Consider the following 15,085-nt stretch of genomic DNA (forward strand, 5'->3'; position numbering starts at 1 on the left):
TGGGGTGTTATGATCATATTTTGTAAGTTGACAAGTGTAAATGAAGTGTTATGATCGTACTTTGTGTAAGTTGACAAGTGTAAATGGGGTAGTTGGGAAGCTTTTAATACCCTATACAGCATATTTTAATTTACAGAATGAAATTAAAGCCTTCGAATGTCTTCGTGCCTCTGTCTCTGTGTGTGTGTGTGTGTGTGTGTTAGAGAGAGACAGAGAGAGATTAAAAAACTTTCGACTTGATGTGTCTTTGGACGTTTGGTTCTCGCTCAGGGGTTCGTTACAAAGAAAATTTGAAGTATCCGTCCAAGAATCAATGGAGGGGGGGGGGTCTAACCTGTAACAATATAACACAGGTTAGACCCCACCCCCCATCCCTTAATTCATGGACGGATACTCCTAATTTTCTTCCCAACGAACACATGTACTGTAGTTCTCGTTTCGTTTTCATGGAGTTATAGGGAAAAAGTCATTAAGCTAATATCAAAATACCTAAACAAGATCTTTAAATATACAACTTTTATATAACAAAAGTAAATTAACCAAAAACAAATAAAACAAAAATTACCTGGTTCATTTTCCTTGGAAGTCCAGCAGCAAAAGGAAGTACTGGTTCCAGATTTCGAGATGTCGAAAATCGGGTGTGATTTTAAACGCATAAATTGATGACGTTTTGTTCGTTTGGTGTCGATATAGATTTTGTTGTCAGAGACGTCGATGCTTAATACGTGAATTTTTTGGCTTGTGAGTAAGAATGCGCGTTGTATCTCTCAATCAGATTTAAATTTAAAAATCATTATTGACCCAGAGTCATTCACGCACAAGGTTATTAGCAAAGCATGCTTGCATTTTTGACATCTTGGACTAGTGAAGAATAAAAACGTTTCAAATCCGGTGATAAAATGAAAAATATCTGGTATAGATAATATCCTAATAAGACCTATCTTGCTGCAATTAAAATTGGCATTTAGACAACTTTTGCAGAACATAATTGCCTTTCACATATATTATTGTTAAACTTCCTCAGCAAGTGTGCATTTATTATTTTGGAGATGAGTTCTCAGTTAATTAAGTTGAAAACTTTGTTCTAACTCTGTTGAGGCAAAGACTATAGCCAGGTCATTTCAAATGGCATCGCGAATGGTACCCGGTCCTGTATCTAAAAAATGCACTAGTGACAAGTGTCGGAAAATAAATTAAAATAGTTTCATGTAGATTGGTTTTAAAACAAATTGTTGAAATATTAATAGACCAACTGTTACTTAGATCTCAGTCCCCCCCCCCCTCCCCCGACATTACTCGTAGCGGAGACCAGCTGTGTGCAGCATAATTTGGAGTGACGTTTTCAACCTCCTTCAATTTAGGCTATTGGCTACTCTCTAGTAATTAATATATTTTGACTGACCTTTGTGGATGGTAAGTAGAATCCCTTGTCTTCTGACCCATGGTCCTTCAGAAAACACTTACTTTCTTAGTATTAATCCCTGTCTAAACAGGACACCTGTGTATCTTTTGGTTATTTATCTAAAATTTTAATTGCTGATGCATGCATGGAAGGCAGCATCACCCCAAGGTAAGAGTAATAAGTGGAGAGAGTCTAGTGCAGACTACATCACTAGGAACTCCATGTGTTATTCTTACCTTGGGGTGATGCTACCTTAACCCTAACCCTTCCACACATGCGTTAGCAATTTTAGAAACAGTAGATACACAGGTGTTCTGCTATGACAGAGATTAATACTAAAAAAAAGTGAGTGAAGGATTTAATGCCATGGGTCACAAGAAAAGGGATATTACTTACCATCAGCATACAAAGGTCAGTTGATTTAAACCAACTGTTGTACAGAATCGCCTGTCTTGAAAGAACGCTGGTTTAGGACACCACCTTTCGTGGTAAAATAATATAAAATAATATTTTCCATTCACAGATCAACTATTATGTATTGATGAATTTTAATGAGAAAACATCTTTCTTTTGAGGCCTTTTCTTTGTTATAGTGGTGGTTTTTTGAGCAAGTATATATATATATATATATATATATATATATATATATATATATATATATATAATCTAGTCAATTTATAAATAACCATTTGTCAGAGAAATTCACCTTCCATGATTAAATTTAGCAAGAAAAGTTACTGATTTCTTTTGTTCATATGTAGCATTCTTTGAGTCAAATGCCACTTGCTAACCATTCTAGTTGGACCAGACCTTTTCTGAAGTGGAATGTGCACATGATTGTGAGACTGATGGACTGATTCATTGCTGACAGTTAGATTTTGTATCCCCTTCATTACATTTGGGGGCTTGTCCAACTCTTTGCAGCTGGTGGCTAGGGCTGTCAACGGGTAACCGGGTACCCAACCGTAGTGAAAAACCAGGGCATTGAAAATTAATGATGAGTACCTATTCACAAAAATAATTTATCGACAACACAATCAAAATATCATATATCATCAACAGTTCGTTGGTCTGAGTTGCAGCTCCAGCCTATATTTATGAGTAGGACGACCTGTTATGCATCAGCGGCCCACTACTAAACGGCTGCTGCATGCTGGGCTGTGCAAGATAATACAATATGATATCTCAGGTTGGCTGCCATTGCGCAAAAATATCTCTGTATTCCTACAAAGTCAGTTCCATCTGAAAGTGCTTTTTCGAGGGCATGACACGTTGTTAACAGGAAACGTGCATTGCTGTCGGCAGATACGGTCGATATGTTTTTTTTTAGCAGAAACTGGAAATTTTGCAGGGGACAATGATCATGTACTTGTACACTAGGACAGACTGGTATTATTTAGCTTTGATAAATTCTTTCTTAGTTATTTTATTCTAGTTTGAAATTTTAATATTGTAATGTTTTGCTTACATTTACTTAAGTGTAAACCTCCTTTAGTATTCAAGTTCTCAACCAGAAGTTGACTTTCACTGCCATTCGCCATGAGTAATAAATAACAAAACACGCTGTGGAAGTTGTTGGAAGTTTATTAATAAGTGAAACGACATTGTAATATTAATTCATTATTATTGACAAATCAAACAAAGTATTATAGTACAATTTATAATAGACAATTTGAAGTACAACAGGAAAACAAATTATCTCCATTGACAGACTATCAGCCATCTCCCATTGGGTGTGGGTAATGTGTGAATGTGAAAATGTGAAAGTAAAGTGCGATAAAGAGAATGCGAAATAATGGATAAAGTGTGGTAAACAATGTGCAAAATGATGTAAATAGTCTGTTCATTTTGTCACCCTACAACAATCCAGGTTTGTAAAAATTTGACAGTGGGGTAACTAGGATTGTACGTGTCTTTCATGTTCTAATGCAGGGCTGGACAAACTACGGCCTGTGGACCGCGTGCGGCCTGCCAAGGGCTTTCATGCGGCCTGCCAAGGGTTTTCATCCAGCCTAGGAACAAGTCATCATTCGCACTGACTCTGTTTATGTTACTCTGTTTATCAAATAAATGTGCTTCTTTTGAAGTTTAAGTTTTCAAATATTAACAACATATTAACAACTGAAAATTAATTATGATGTTATTTAGAGAAACCTTTTGTTTCTGCTATTTCAAATATTAATTATTTTACTTAATGAACTATGCGGCCCGCAACAAGGTGTAAATTTGTGTATGCGGCACTTGCACTGAAAAGTTTGCCCACCTCTGTTCTAATGGATACCTGGTTACCTGTTAAATGGCACAACGGGTACCCGGGTGAAGTTTTCCTATTGGTTGCCCAGTTGATAATGGGTTTTGACAAGTGAATCATGATGATATTCAAAGTCAGTGTAAGTGTAAGTGGCAGATAGTGAAGTGCAGTGGTCGGTGTATTTGAGGCTGCAGTAGATGGTCTGTCTCTAAGTCTAGTGGCATGTATGCCAGACTGTAGTGTTTTGTAACCAGGCCGAAGTACATGGTCCGTCTTTAAGTCTAGTGGGATGTATGCCAGACTCTAGTGTTTTATAACCAGCTGCAGTAGATGGTCTGTCTTTAAGTCTAGTGGCATGTATGCCAGACTGTAGTGTTTTGTAACCAGGCTGAAGTACATGGTTCGCCATTAAGTCTAGTGGGATGTGTGCCAGACTGTAGTGTTTTATAACCAGGCTGCAATACATGGTCTGTCTTTAAGTCTAGTGGCATGTGTGCCAGACTAATGATTTGCATGAAGGAAACATCACAGCAGAGTATACTACATCATGAAAATTGTAATGTTTTGTAACCAGTCTACATTAACTGGTCCACACCTTTAAGTTCAGTGGTAAGTGTACCAGTCTACAGTTACTGTAGCTGGTCCAAACCTTTAAATCTATTGGTATGTGTGCCAGACTGTAGTATTTTGTAACCAGTCTAGAGTAGCTGGTCCATACTTTTAAGTCTAGTGGTAACTGTGCCAGACTGTTTAGTCTTTTGTAACCAGTCTACAGTAGTGGCTCCATACCTTTAACTCTAGTGGTTTGTGTGCCAGACTGTAATGTTTTGTAACCATTCAACAGTAGCTGGTCCATACCTTTAATTCTAGTGGTATGTGTACCAGTCTACAGTAGCTGGTCCACACCTTTAAGTCTAGTGGTATGTGTGCCAGACCATGTAGTGTTTTGTAACCAGTCTACAGTAGCTGGTCCATACCTTTTAAGTTCAGTGGTAAGTGTGCCAGACTGTAATCTTTTGCATGAAGGAAACATCACAGCAGAGTGTCTTATATCATGAAAACTGACTTCAAAAGGCTTTAATAAATTTGACCTATTCAATTTTGTGTCCTTCCTTTGTCCATCATAGGCCTGAGGTTCCTTTACAACTTTAAATGCAGGTTTTTACCAACAAAAATTTGCCTCTGTACTGGAAAAAAGATGAAACTGGGGGTATTTATGGACCTGCAAACTGTGAGATGTGTTTTAAGTCTTACAAGTTAACTCTCTCACCATCAAAGCCTATAAGATGCTGAGTTGTTTCTTTTCATGTGTTTTAAGTCTTACAAGTGAACTCTCTCACCATCAAAGTCTATAAGAAGCCGATTTGTTTCTTTTCATGTGTTTTAAGTCTTACAAGTTAACTCTCTCACCATCTTAGTTTATAAGAAACCGATTTGTTTCTTTTCATACAGTTATAGTCCCATATCCATGCTGACTTTTGATCAGCAAAATTAGGAACAACACAGACTAGAAAAAGAGTCAGCTTATCTATTTAATGGGTTGCAAGGGTTTGATTGAAGATGAAGCAATAGAAATTAAAGCACTTCTCTTTCTGTTTCATAGATGTTATTTGAAGGAGTCTCTTTCTGTTTCATAGATATTATTGGAAGCAGTCACTTTCTGTTTCACTCCATTTGCATTGAAGAATCTTGAATATCGAGACATTTTTTTGTTATGGAGTTTATTTTTGGTATACCATTGGTCTTTATTTACTCTTATTCAAAACAAATTAATAACCGCATGTTTATAGCTGGGGGACTAGCTTAGTTCGGATTTTGTTTCTATTTATATATGATTGCAGGTCATTGATTTAGCCATACTGAATTTGAAGGCTTTCACTCACACCAAGCCATTAAAAGTAAACATTTTATTTTGTTGCATGGAAACACTTTAACAATTTACTTTATAAATGAACTCTGAACAAAGTTACTAATTTTGTGTGGTTGAAAGTTGGTGACTGACAGTGACAATATTGGAATGGGATTACTATAAGTTGTTCCACACAGAATTTTATCCTATCTATAAAGGTCAGAAATTCATTATTTTCATTTTTTTTACTCAAAAATATTGTTTGCAACATAATGTTCTCCACTCTATGCAAGTGATAAACCATGCATTGATGAGATTGGCTGATTAGGATTTTTACCAGTAAAATTTGGTCTTGAACCATCTTTTTCCATCCATGCCAGTACAAGATACCGATAGTAGCATAACCCTAGCAGATAGGCACATATGTTCCAATTTTATTTCTGCACATTTAGTCTGTTGAAACCATGAAAAACATATTTAATTGTGGAGTTTATTATTGGCAAGACTGTCAGCATTATGTATCATTATTATTTAGTGTAGTTATGGCCACTGATCCATGCACAATATACCCCCAAAATTTGGGACTTTGAATTTACATCTTGAATGCGTTGAATTTACCACATTTTAATGGGGCTACATGTACTTGGGTAATGTTATTTCTTTTTATTTGATCTGGTCTTCTAGCCATGTATTTATCAAGGAAGGCATGTATTTATTGAGGAAAATAGTTTCTGACCCTATTTTTTCCTGCTGACCCTAAATTTTTTATTTTTTTATTGTTTTTAGTCTTCAAAAAACACCAAAAATAAACAAACAAAATAAGACTTGCGCAATTTATTCAGCACATGCAAACAAATGTATACCATATGTTCTGTTGATATAAATATGGCATGCTGTAAAAACATTTTAAGTATATATAAAACTAGTCTACCTTCCTACCCTATATATATGTGTTTTTTAGGAACTAAAAGAAAAATGTTTGCCTCATTGTGCTATCATTTGTATGTCAGTGGCTGCTTATTCATTTTATTAACATTCCTAGATTTCATAAGGATCATTTTTTTTCCATCTCTAGGTACCAAAATGTCATCCATACAGACCTTCAGTAGCATGTTACACCACTACAAGTTATGTCAACGTATCACATCCTGTGTACGTCATAGATGTAAATCTACCTGGACACCGTTAGCTTGTTTAGCAAACAAGAGCGCCATTCCCCAGTACAGCTTTACCCAGCAGAGGATTTTCATACCAGTTCAAAGTTACATTTTTTTCCTACAAAGGGAGACTACCAGACTTAATCCCACATGGTCAGTTTGGAGGTCTTACAGCATGAGGATGCCATCAAAAAAGGATAAAGGTTTATATTTACCTATAGAATGATCCCCTTAGAGGACTCGTTATATTTACCTGTAGAGTGTTTCCCTTAAGTGTACTGGTTATATTTACCTGTAGAGTTTCCCTTAAGATTACTAGATATATTTACCTGTACAGTGATGCCCTGAAGATTACTAGTTATATTTACCTGTACAGTGATGCCCTTAAGATTGCTAGTTATATTTACCTGTAGAGTTTCCCATAAGATTACTAGTTATATTTACCTGTACAGTGATGCCCTGAAGATTACTAGTTATATTTACCTGTACAGTGATGCCCTTAAGATTGCTAGTTATATTTACCTGCAGAGTGATTCCCTTAAGATTACTAGTTATATTTACCTGTAGAGTGATGCCCTTAAGACTACTAGTTATATTTACCTGTAGAGTGATGCCCTTAAGATTACTAGTAATATTTACCTGTAGAGTGATTCCCTTAAGATTACTAGTTATATTTACCTGTAGAGTGATTCCCTTATTGTATTAGTTATATTTACCTGTAGAGAGTTTCCCTTAAGATTACTAGATATATTTACCTGTAAAGTGATTCCCTTAAGATTACTAGTTATATTTACCTGTACAGTGATGCCCTTAAGACTACTAGTTATATTTACCTGTACAAGTGATGCCCTGAAGATTACTAGTTATGTTTACCTGTACAGTGATGCCCTTAAGACAACTAGTTATATTTACCTGTACAAGTGATGCCCTTAAGATTGCTAGTTATATTTACCTGTAGAGTGATTCCCTTATTGTATTAGTTATATTTACCTGTAGAGAGTTTCCCTTAAGATTACTAGATATATTTACCTGTAAAGTGATTCCCTTAAGATTACTAGTTATATTTACCTGTACAGTGATGCCCTGAAGATTACTAGTTATGTTTACCTGTACAGTGATGCCCTTAAGACTACTAGTTATATTTACCTGTACAAGTGATGCCCTTAAGATTGCTAGTTATATTTACCTGTACAGTGATGCCCTTAAGATTGCTAGTTATATTTACCTGTACAAGTGATGCCCTTAAGATTGCTAGTTATATTTACCTGTACAAGTGATGCCCTTAAGATTGCTACTTATATTTACCTGTACAGTGATGTCCTTAAGATTGCTAGTTATATTTACCTGTACAGTGATGCCCTTAAGATTGCTAGTTATATTTACCTGTACAAGTGATGCCCTTAAGATTGCTAGTTATATTTACCTGTACAAGTGATGCCCTTAAGATTGCTAGTTATATTTACCTGTACAGTGATGCCCTTAAGATTGCTAGTTATATTTACCTGTACAAGTGATGCCCTTAAGATTGCTAATTATATTTACCTGTACAAGTGATGCCCTTAAGATTGCTAGTTATATTTACCTGTACAAGTGATGCCCTTAAGATTACTAGTTATATTTACCTGTACAGTGATTCCCTTAAGATTGCTAGTTATATTTACCTGTACAAGTGATGCCCTTAAGATTGCTAGTTATATTTACCTGTACAGTGATGCCCTTAAGATTGCTAGTTATATTTACCTGTACAAGTGGTGCCCTTAAGATTGCTAGTTATATTTACCTGTACAAGTGATGCCCTTAAGATTGCTAGTTATATTGACCTGTACAAGTGATGCCCTTAAGATTACTAGTTATATTGACCTGTACAGTGATGTCCTTAAGATTACTAGTTATATTTACCTGTACAGTGATGTCCTTACGATTACTAGTTATATTTACCTGTACAAGTGATGCCCTTAAGATTGCTAGTTATATTTACCTGTACAGTGATGTCCTTAAGATTGCTAGTTATATTTACCTGTACAAGTGATGCCCTGAAGATTACTAGTTATATTTACCTGTACAGTGATGTCCTTAAGATTGCTAGTTATATTTACCTGTACAAGTGATGCCCTGAAGATTACTAGTTATATTTACCTGTACAGTGATGTCCTTAAGATTGCTAGTTATATTTACCTGTACAAGTGATGCCCTGAAGATTACTAGTTATATTTACCTGTACAAGTGATGCCCTTAAGATTGCTAGTTATCTTTACCTGTACAGTGATGCCCTTAAGATTGCTAGTTATATTTACCTGTACAAGTGGTGCCCTTAAGATTGCTAGTTATATTTACCTGTACAGTGATGCCCTTAAGATTGCTTGTTATATTTACCTGTACAGTGATGCCCTGAAGATTACTTGTTATATTTACCTGTACAGTGATGCCCTTAAGACTACTAGTTATATTTACCTGTACATGTGATGCCCTTAAGATTGCTAGTTATATTTACCTGTAGAGTGATTCCCTTAAGATTACTAGTTATATTTACCTGTACAGTGATGTCCTTAAGATTACTAGTTATATTTACCTGTACAAGTGATGCCCTTAAGATTGCTAGTTATATTTACCTGTAGAGTTTCCCTTAAGATTACTAGTTATATTTACCTGTAGAGAGTTTCCCTTAAGATTACTAGATATATTTACCTGTAGAGTGATTCCCTTAAGATTACTAGTTATATTTACCTGTACAGTGATGCCCTTAAGATTACTAGTTATATTTACCTGTACAGTGATTCCCTTAAGATTACCTGTTATTTATTCCTTTGTATCGACCATCACTGAGGAAGGCCTGCAGGCAGATTGCCGGTTCTTGATGCATAACCCCCACCCCCCCAAAGAACAAGGAGTTGGATATGGTTTTTGGCTTTTATAAATCTGCAGGTACCATCCTATGCTACTGACTGTAATCCAGACTTGAGAACACATCATTAAATTCATTGTTTTTCTGTTAATAAAACCTATCACAGTGCTGATAATGTCATAATATGATTACTTCTCACCCAGCTTTGTCTGCAGCATGTTGGTACATGATTTGCAATGGTAAGATATGCAATGATGTCTCTGTCTCTTGATAATTTTATAGCATTTTCTGGATGTATTCATTTTGTAGCCACTGTATAGGTTCCCATTACTTAATTCTTTACTCCTGTTAAATTTATTAAAACCCACACATCACCATAGCAACTCAGTTACAGTATTTCTTTATCAGGTTAATCCAATTTATGAATTAAGCTGTTGGCTCTGGTCTCTGAATAAATTTATTATTTATGGATTATTTAATTCTGTCATTGGATTTAATTGGTTCATATAAATTTCTTGTTTACCCAAGTCCTGCTCAGAATTGCTATGGTCATTATGTCCTTCACAAATATAAATGTGAATGTTTTATGACAGATGTATATATTGTTTTGGCCATAAAATAGTATTTTGCATTGAATGCATGTAATATATGTACAAAAAACTTGAAAAAAATAATACCATTCATGTACAGTAATTATGGGTATTTCCTTCTGCAACCCAGTCACATTTCATCTAAAAACTAGCAATACCTGCAGTGAGATACTACTAGAAAGATCAGTTTTTGTTGGCAGAGGGAATTGGCCTCTCAAGACAGGCTGTACTGTATCTGTTTCTACATTGTACACAACAGCAAAATCTTAGATTGAGAGTAAAATATTACTATGTCACAACGTGTTGATCCAGAGATCAAACAATAACTATGTCACTATGTGTTGATCCAGAGATCAAATAATAACTCTGTCACTATGTGTCGATCCAGAGATCAAACAATAACTCTGTCACTATGTGTTGATCCAGAGATCAAACAATAAGCATATTTTTTTACTCAGCAGGAAAGTCCAAGGGGAAGTCCCCAACAATGGAGCTGACAAATGAAGAGATAGATGGGATTATAGATCCAGATAAAATGAAAGCTCAACTTCAGCAGGTGTTGGACCACTTAAAGGAGAACTACATAAAGAATATGTCACTCCGCACATCAACAGGTAACACACCAATAAATCCATCCACAGGTAACACACCAATAAATCCATCCACAGGTAACACACCAATAAATCCATCCACAGGTAACACCAATAAATCCATCCACAGGTAACACACCAATAAGTCCATCCACAGGTAACACACCAATAAATCCATCCACAGGTAACACACCAATAAATCCATCCACAGGTAATGCAGCAATAAATCCATCCACACAAGTAATGCAGCAATAAATCCATCCACAGGTAACACACCAATTAATCCATCCACAGGTAACACACCAATAAATCCATCCACAGGTAATGCAACAATAAATCCATCCACAGGTAACACCAATAAATCCATCCACAGGTAACACACCAATAAGTCCATCCACAGGTAACACACCAATAAATCCATCCACAGATAATGCAACAATAAATCCATCCACAGGTAACACACCAATAAATCCATCCACAGGTAATACACCAGTAAATCCATCCACAGGTAACACACCAATAAATCCATCCACAGGTAACACACCAATAAATCCATCCACAGGTAATACACCAGTAAATCCATCCACAGGTAACACACCAATAAATCCATCCACAGGTAACACACCAATAAATCCATCATATTCATAGCGGTAAACTACTTTTCCATATTTTCAGTATTGTTTCAGTCTCCTCGTATTCAGATACACGAACTGTAAACATTTGTATGCCCTTTGTTCAGTTTATGCTACCTTCTAATGAAAAGGAGTACTTGTATTTGGAACAATCAGCATCATGTTACTAGCTGCTGGTATTCATTTCAGGAAGAGAGAAAAAAATTTTAGAAACATTTTTAACATAAGCAGTAATTTCCCGTTCGGAGTTGATCATAACTGATGCTTCAACAGACATTTTGAACTAAATATTTGTGAGATTGGAAGTCTCACTTTTGATTTGATGGTATAAATAGTTTTTATAATTTTACGAAATAAGACTATACATTCACAGCAGAATAGTTTTACGAGTTATTAAAGGCAGCATGCAGTGTAACAAGCTTGCCAACTTACCCAGCCTGGTAAGTTTGACAGGGGAGATAATTGTGTGGGCCTGAGCACATGATCAGCGGAGTGGTTTGTTCATTTTCCATTGGAAAGATTAGTTCTTATTTGTAAAGTTGCTTTTCTCTTGGCCTTGACCAGCAATTTTAAAGTTATAATTTTAAATTCTTGAAATAACGAACATAAAGAATATTTTATGGCATGGAAATATTGCCCCACTGAGTAAGTTTTAATTAATTCAGGGATTGTGTAACTACCAGTACTTCGTATTGGCAAGAATGGAAAAAGACAGCATGAGGCCGACTTTTACTGTTACAAATGCTAATCAGCCACTGTCATAAATGCATGGTTCATCATTGCGCAAAGTAGGTGAAATTATATTTTGAGTAATACTTTAAAGAAAGGAAATTAAATGAATGTGTTTACATAATCCCATTCTACTATTGTCAGTGTCAGTACATAATCCCATTCTACTATTGTCAGTGTCAGTAGATAATCCCATTCTACTATTGTCTGTGTCAGTAGATAATCCCATTCTACTATTGTAAGTGTCAGTACATAATCCCATTCTACTATTGTCAGTGTCAGTACATAATCCCATTCTACTATTGTCAGTGTCAGTAAATAATCCCACTCTACTATTGTCAGTGTCAGTACATAATCCCATTCTACTCTTGTCAGTGTCAGTAAATAATCCCATTCTACTATTGTCAGTGTCAGTACATAATCCCATTCTACTATTGTCAGCATCAGTACATAATCCCATTCTACTTTTGTCAGTGTCAGTATATAATCCCATTCTACTATTGTCAGTGTCAGGCACCAGCTTAATCCACATACACAATTAACAACTTTCCTCAGCAGATAATTGTGGTTACTAATTTAATTTTGAATAAAATTTGGATTAACATCATTGAAGCAAGAATATGGGTGCCTTAGTTTTCCTTGCTTTGTGCCCTAGCAATTAGTCTCACAAAACAGCACCAGAAGGAGTCAGCTTATCTTTTTGATGGCTTCAGGATTTGTTTTGACAGCAACTGTGCTTGATAAAACAGGGCTGCTTCACTTGCTGAGTTGCAGCAATAATCCAATAATCCAATACTATGTTTTGGTAATTTAATAAACAGGGTTCTCAATAGATTTAAAAAGCTAAACAGACATTTGACCCTTGACCCCAAAATCTCAAGAGTCAAAACTGAAATCTCAAGAGTCACTTGTTTATGAGTTATGATCTCTTCTAATTCATAGCAAGATGATTTCTTTACTTGTGTTAAATTAAGGGAAACACTCAATCGTAGAGTACTTTGTAACTGATGTTAATGATTTCTTACACCTTATTCTCCTTCTCACAATTGATACCAACTTTCTGTTTCTTTGGAGTCTGTGGTTTGGAATTATCTTCAATCACTGGCAGGTCACTTCTAAGACTAAAACAGGAAAGAAATTATCCTTAAACCCTCACAGGCAAGTCGTTTCTGAGACTGAGACAGGAAAGAAATTATCTTTAAGCCAACACTGTCAGGTCCTTTCTGAGACTGAGACGGGAAAGAAATTATCCTTAAACCATTGTGATTAATTATGATGAGCCATTGTGTGACAGTTGAATGAAAGAAGAGGCGCATATCTCACTATTCACTGCTAAGAATTATATGTCTGTTGGGAACCCTGATAACCATAGGAACTCCAGCCTTAATTGTAAGCTGTTAATTTTAACAGACTAGGAACACCTGAATCCATCAAAGAGATAAGCCGACTCTTCTTCTGGTGCTGTGCTGCTGTCAATCACTGATCAAAGTTAGCCCTATGGCATTACAATTGCATGGAAAGAACAGATCTGTCTTTGACAGAGTATGATGTTGACAGTTAACTTTCAAGACATAAAATGCCATTTTACAATTTGTTGGTGCACAAATACCAAAAGTTTAATTTTTTTCCTAGTACAAGGACAAACCTTTCCAGTAGAAAACATCATGCTGGTGAAAGGAATCTTTGTATTTATTTGTCATGTTAGCAGTTTGATCTGATTCATTAAAGTCAATTTCAGCACAGTCTGTAGGCATGCAAAATGTACCCACTTATAAGAGTCCAGCTGGAAATTGCATAAACCCATGTCTGTTGTTGTATAATGCCAGCAGATCTTGGTCTTTATAGTTTGCTATGAGTTTTCAGCAGAGCAAAGGTCATAGACCCTGATTTGCTGACGCATTATGCGATTTCAATATCAGTTACAAGTACATTTCATATCTGATGACTTGATATGAGACCATGTGATTCAATGCAAATTTACACATACAAGCAGAAAGACAGATACTTTAAATTGTATTGTGTAGTGGGCCTGCAGTTGGTCATGTGCAGCCAATTAGTGACTGTGAGCGACTTGTGACTAAAAACACTGTTTGAAGCCAGCCAATTAGTGACTGTGAGTGCCTTGTGACTAAAAATATTGTTTGAAGCCAGCCAATTAGTGACTGTGAGTGCCTTGTGACTAAAAATATTGTTTGAAGCCAGCCAATTAGAGACTGTGAGTGACTTGTGACTAAAAACAGTTTAAAGCCAGCCAATTAGTGACTGTGAGTGCCTTGTGACTAAAAATATTGTTTGAAGCCAGCCAATTAGTGACTGTGAGTGCCTTGTGACTAAAAATATTGTTTGAAGCCAGCCAATTAGTGACTGTGAGTGCCTTGTGACTAAAAACACTGTTTGAAGCCAGCCAATTAGTGACTGTGAGTGCCTTGTGACTAAAAACACTGTTTGAAGCCAGCCAATTAGTGACTGTGAGTGACTTGTGACTAAAAACACTGTTTGAAGCCAGCCAATTAGTGACTGTGAGTGCCTTGTGACTAAAAATATTGTTTGAAGCCAGCCAATTAGTGACTGTGAGTGCCTTGTGACTAAAAATATTGTTTGAAGCCAGCCAATTAGTGACTGTGAGTGCCTTGTGACTAAAAATATTGTTTGAAGCCAGCCAATTAGTGACTGTGAGTGCCTTGTGACTAAAAACACTGTTTGAAGCCAGCCAATTAGTGACTGTGAGTGCCTTGTGACTAAAAACACTGTTTGAAGCCAGCCAGTTAGTGACTGTGAGTGCCTTGTGACTAAAAATATTGTTTGAAGCCAGCCAATTAGTGACTGTGAGTGCCTTGTGACTAAAAACACTGTTTCAAGCCAGCCAGTAAATGAACTGAATCTCATTCTGCTTGTGTGTGACTAACTTTCTGTGGTCAGAACAATACAAATTGAAGTACATGTCTTTCTGCTACACAATACTAATTGAAGTAGCTGTCTTTCTGCTACTGCCCATTTGCATTGAAGTACCTGTCTTTCTGCTAGTGCCCATTTGCATTAACAA

General features: G+C 36.1%; 2 protein-coding genes across 4 annotated transcripts in view; one reads left to right on the forward strand and one right to left on the reverse strand.

Moving 5' to 3' along the window:
• Positions 1-711, reverse strand: part of LOC149777629 (putative RNA-binding protein 18) — a 124,668-nt gene extending 123,957 nt beyond the window's left edge. Inside the window, exon 1 of the mRNA XM_089938689.1 lies at positions 566-711. Coding sequence (XP_089794815.1) covers positions 566-574 — 9 coding nt within the window. The 5' untranslated portion in view covers positions 575-711. The remainder of the gene's footprint in view (positions 1-565) is intronic.
• Positions 1-15,085, forward strand: part of LOC149777632 (uncharacterized) — a 96,647-nt gene that overhangs the window by 49,202 nt on the left and 32,360 nt on the right. Inside the window, exons 1-3 of one of the 3 annotated variants that reach the window (XM_089938686.1) lie at positions 659-741; positions 6,578-6,862; positions 10,550-10,705. In XM_089938686.1, coding sequence (XP_089794812.1) covers positions 6,586-6,862; positions 10,550-10,705 — 433 coding nt within the window. In that variant the 5' untranslated portion in view covers positions 659-741; positions 6,578-6,585. Of the gene's footprint in view, positions 1-658; positions 742-6,577; positions 6,863-10,549; positions 10,706-15,085 lie in introns of those variants that run through there. The other 2 variants (XM_089938688.1, XM_089938687.1) reach the window with 2 other exon arrangements.

Source organism: Sinohyriopsis cumingii, chromosome 17 (assembly GCF_028554795.1).
Source record: "Sinohyriopsis cumingii isolate HCF-2022 chromosome 17, ASM2855479v2, whole genome shotgun sequence".
NCBI lineage: Eukaryota > Metazoa > Mollusca > Bivalvia > Unionida > Unionidae > Sinohyriopsis > Sinohyriopsis cumingii.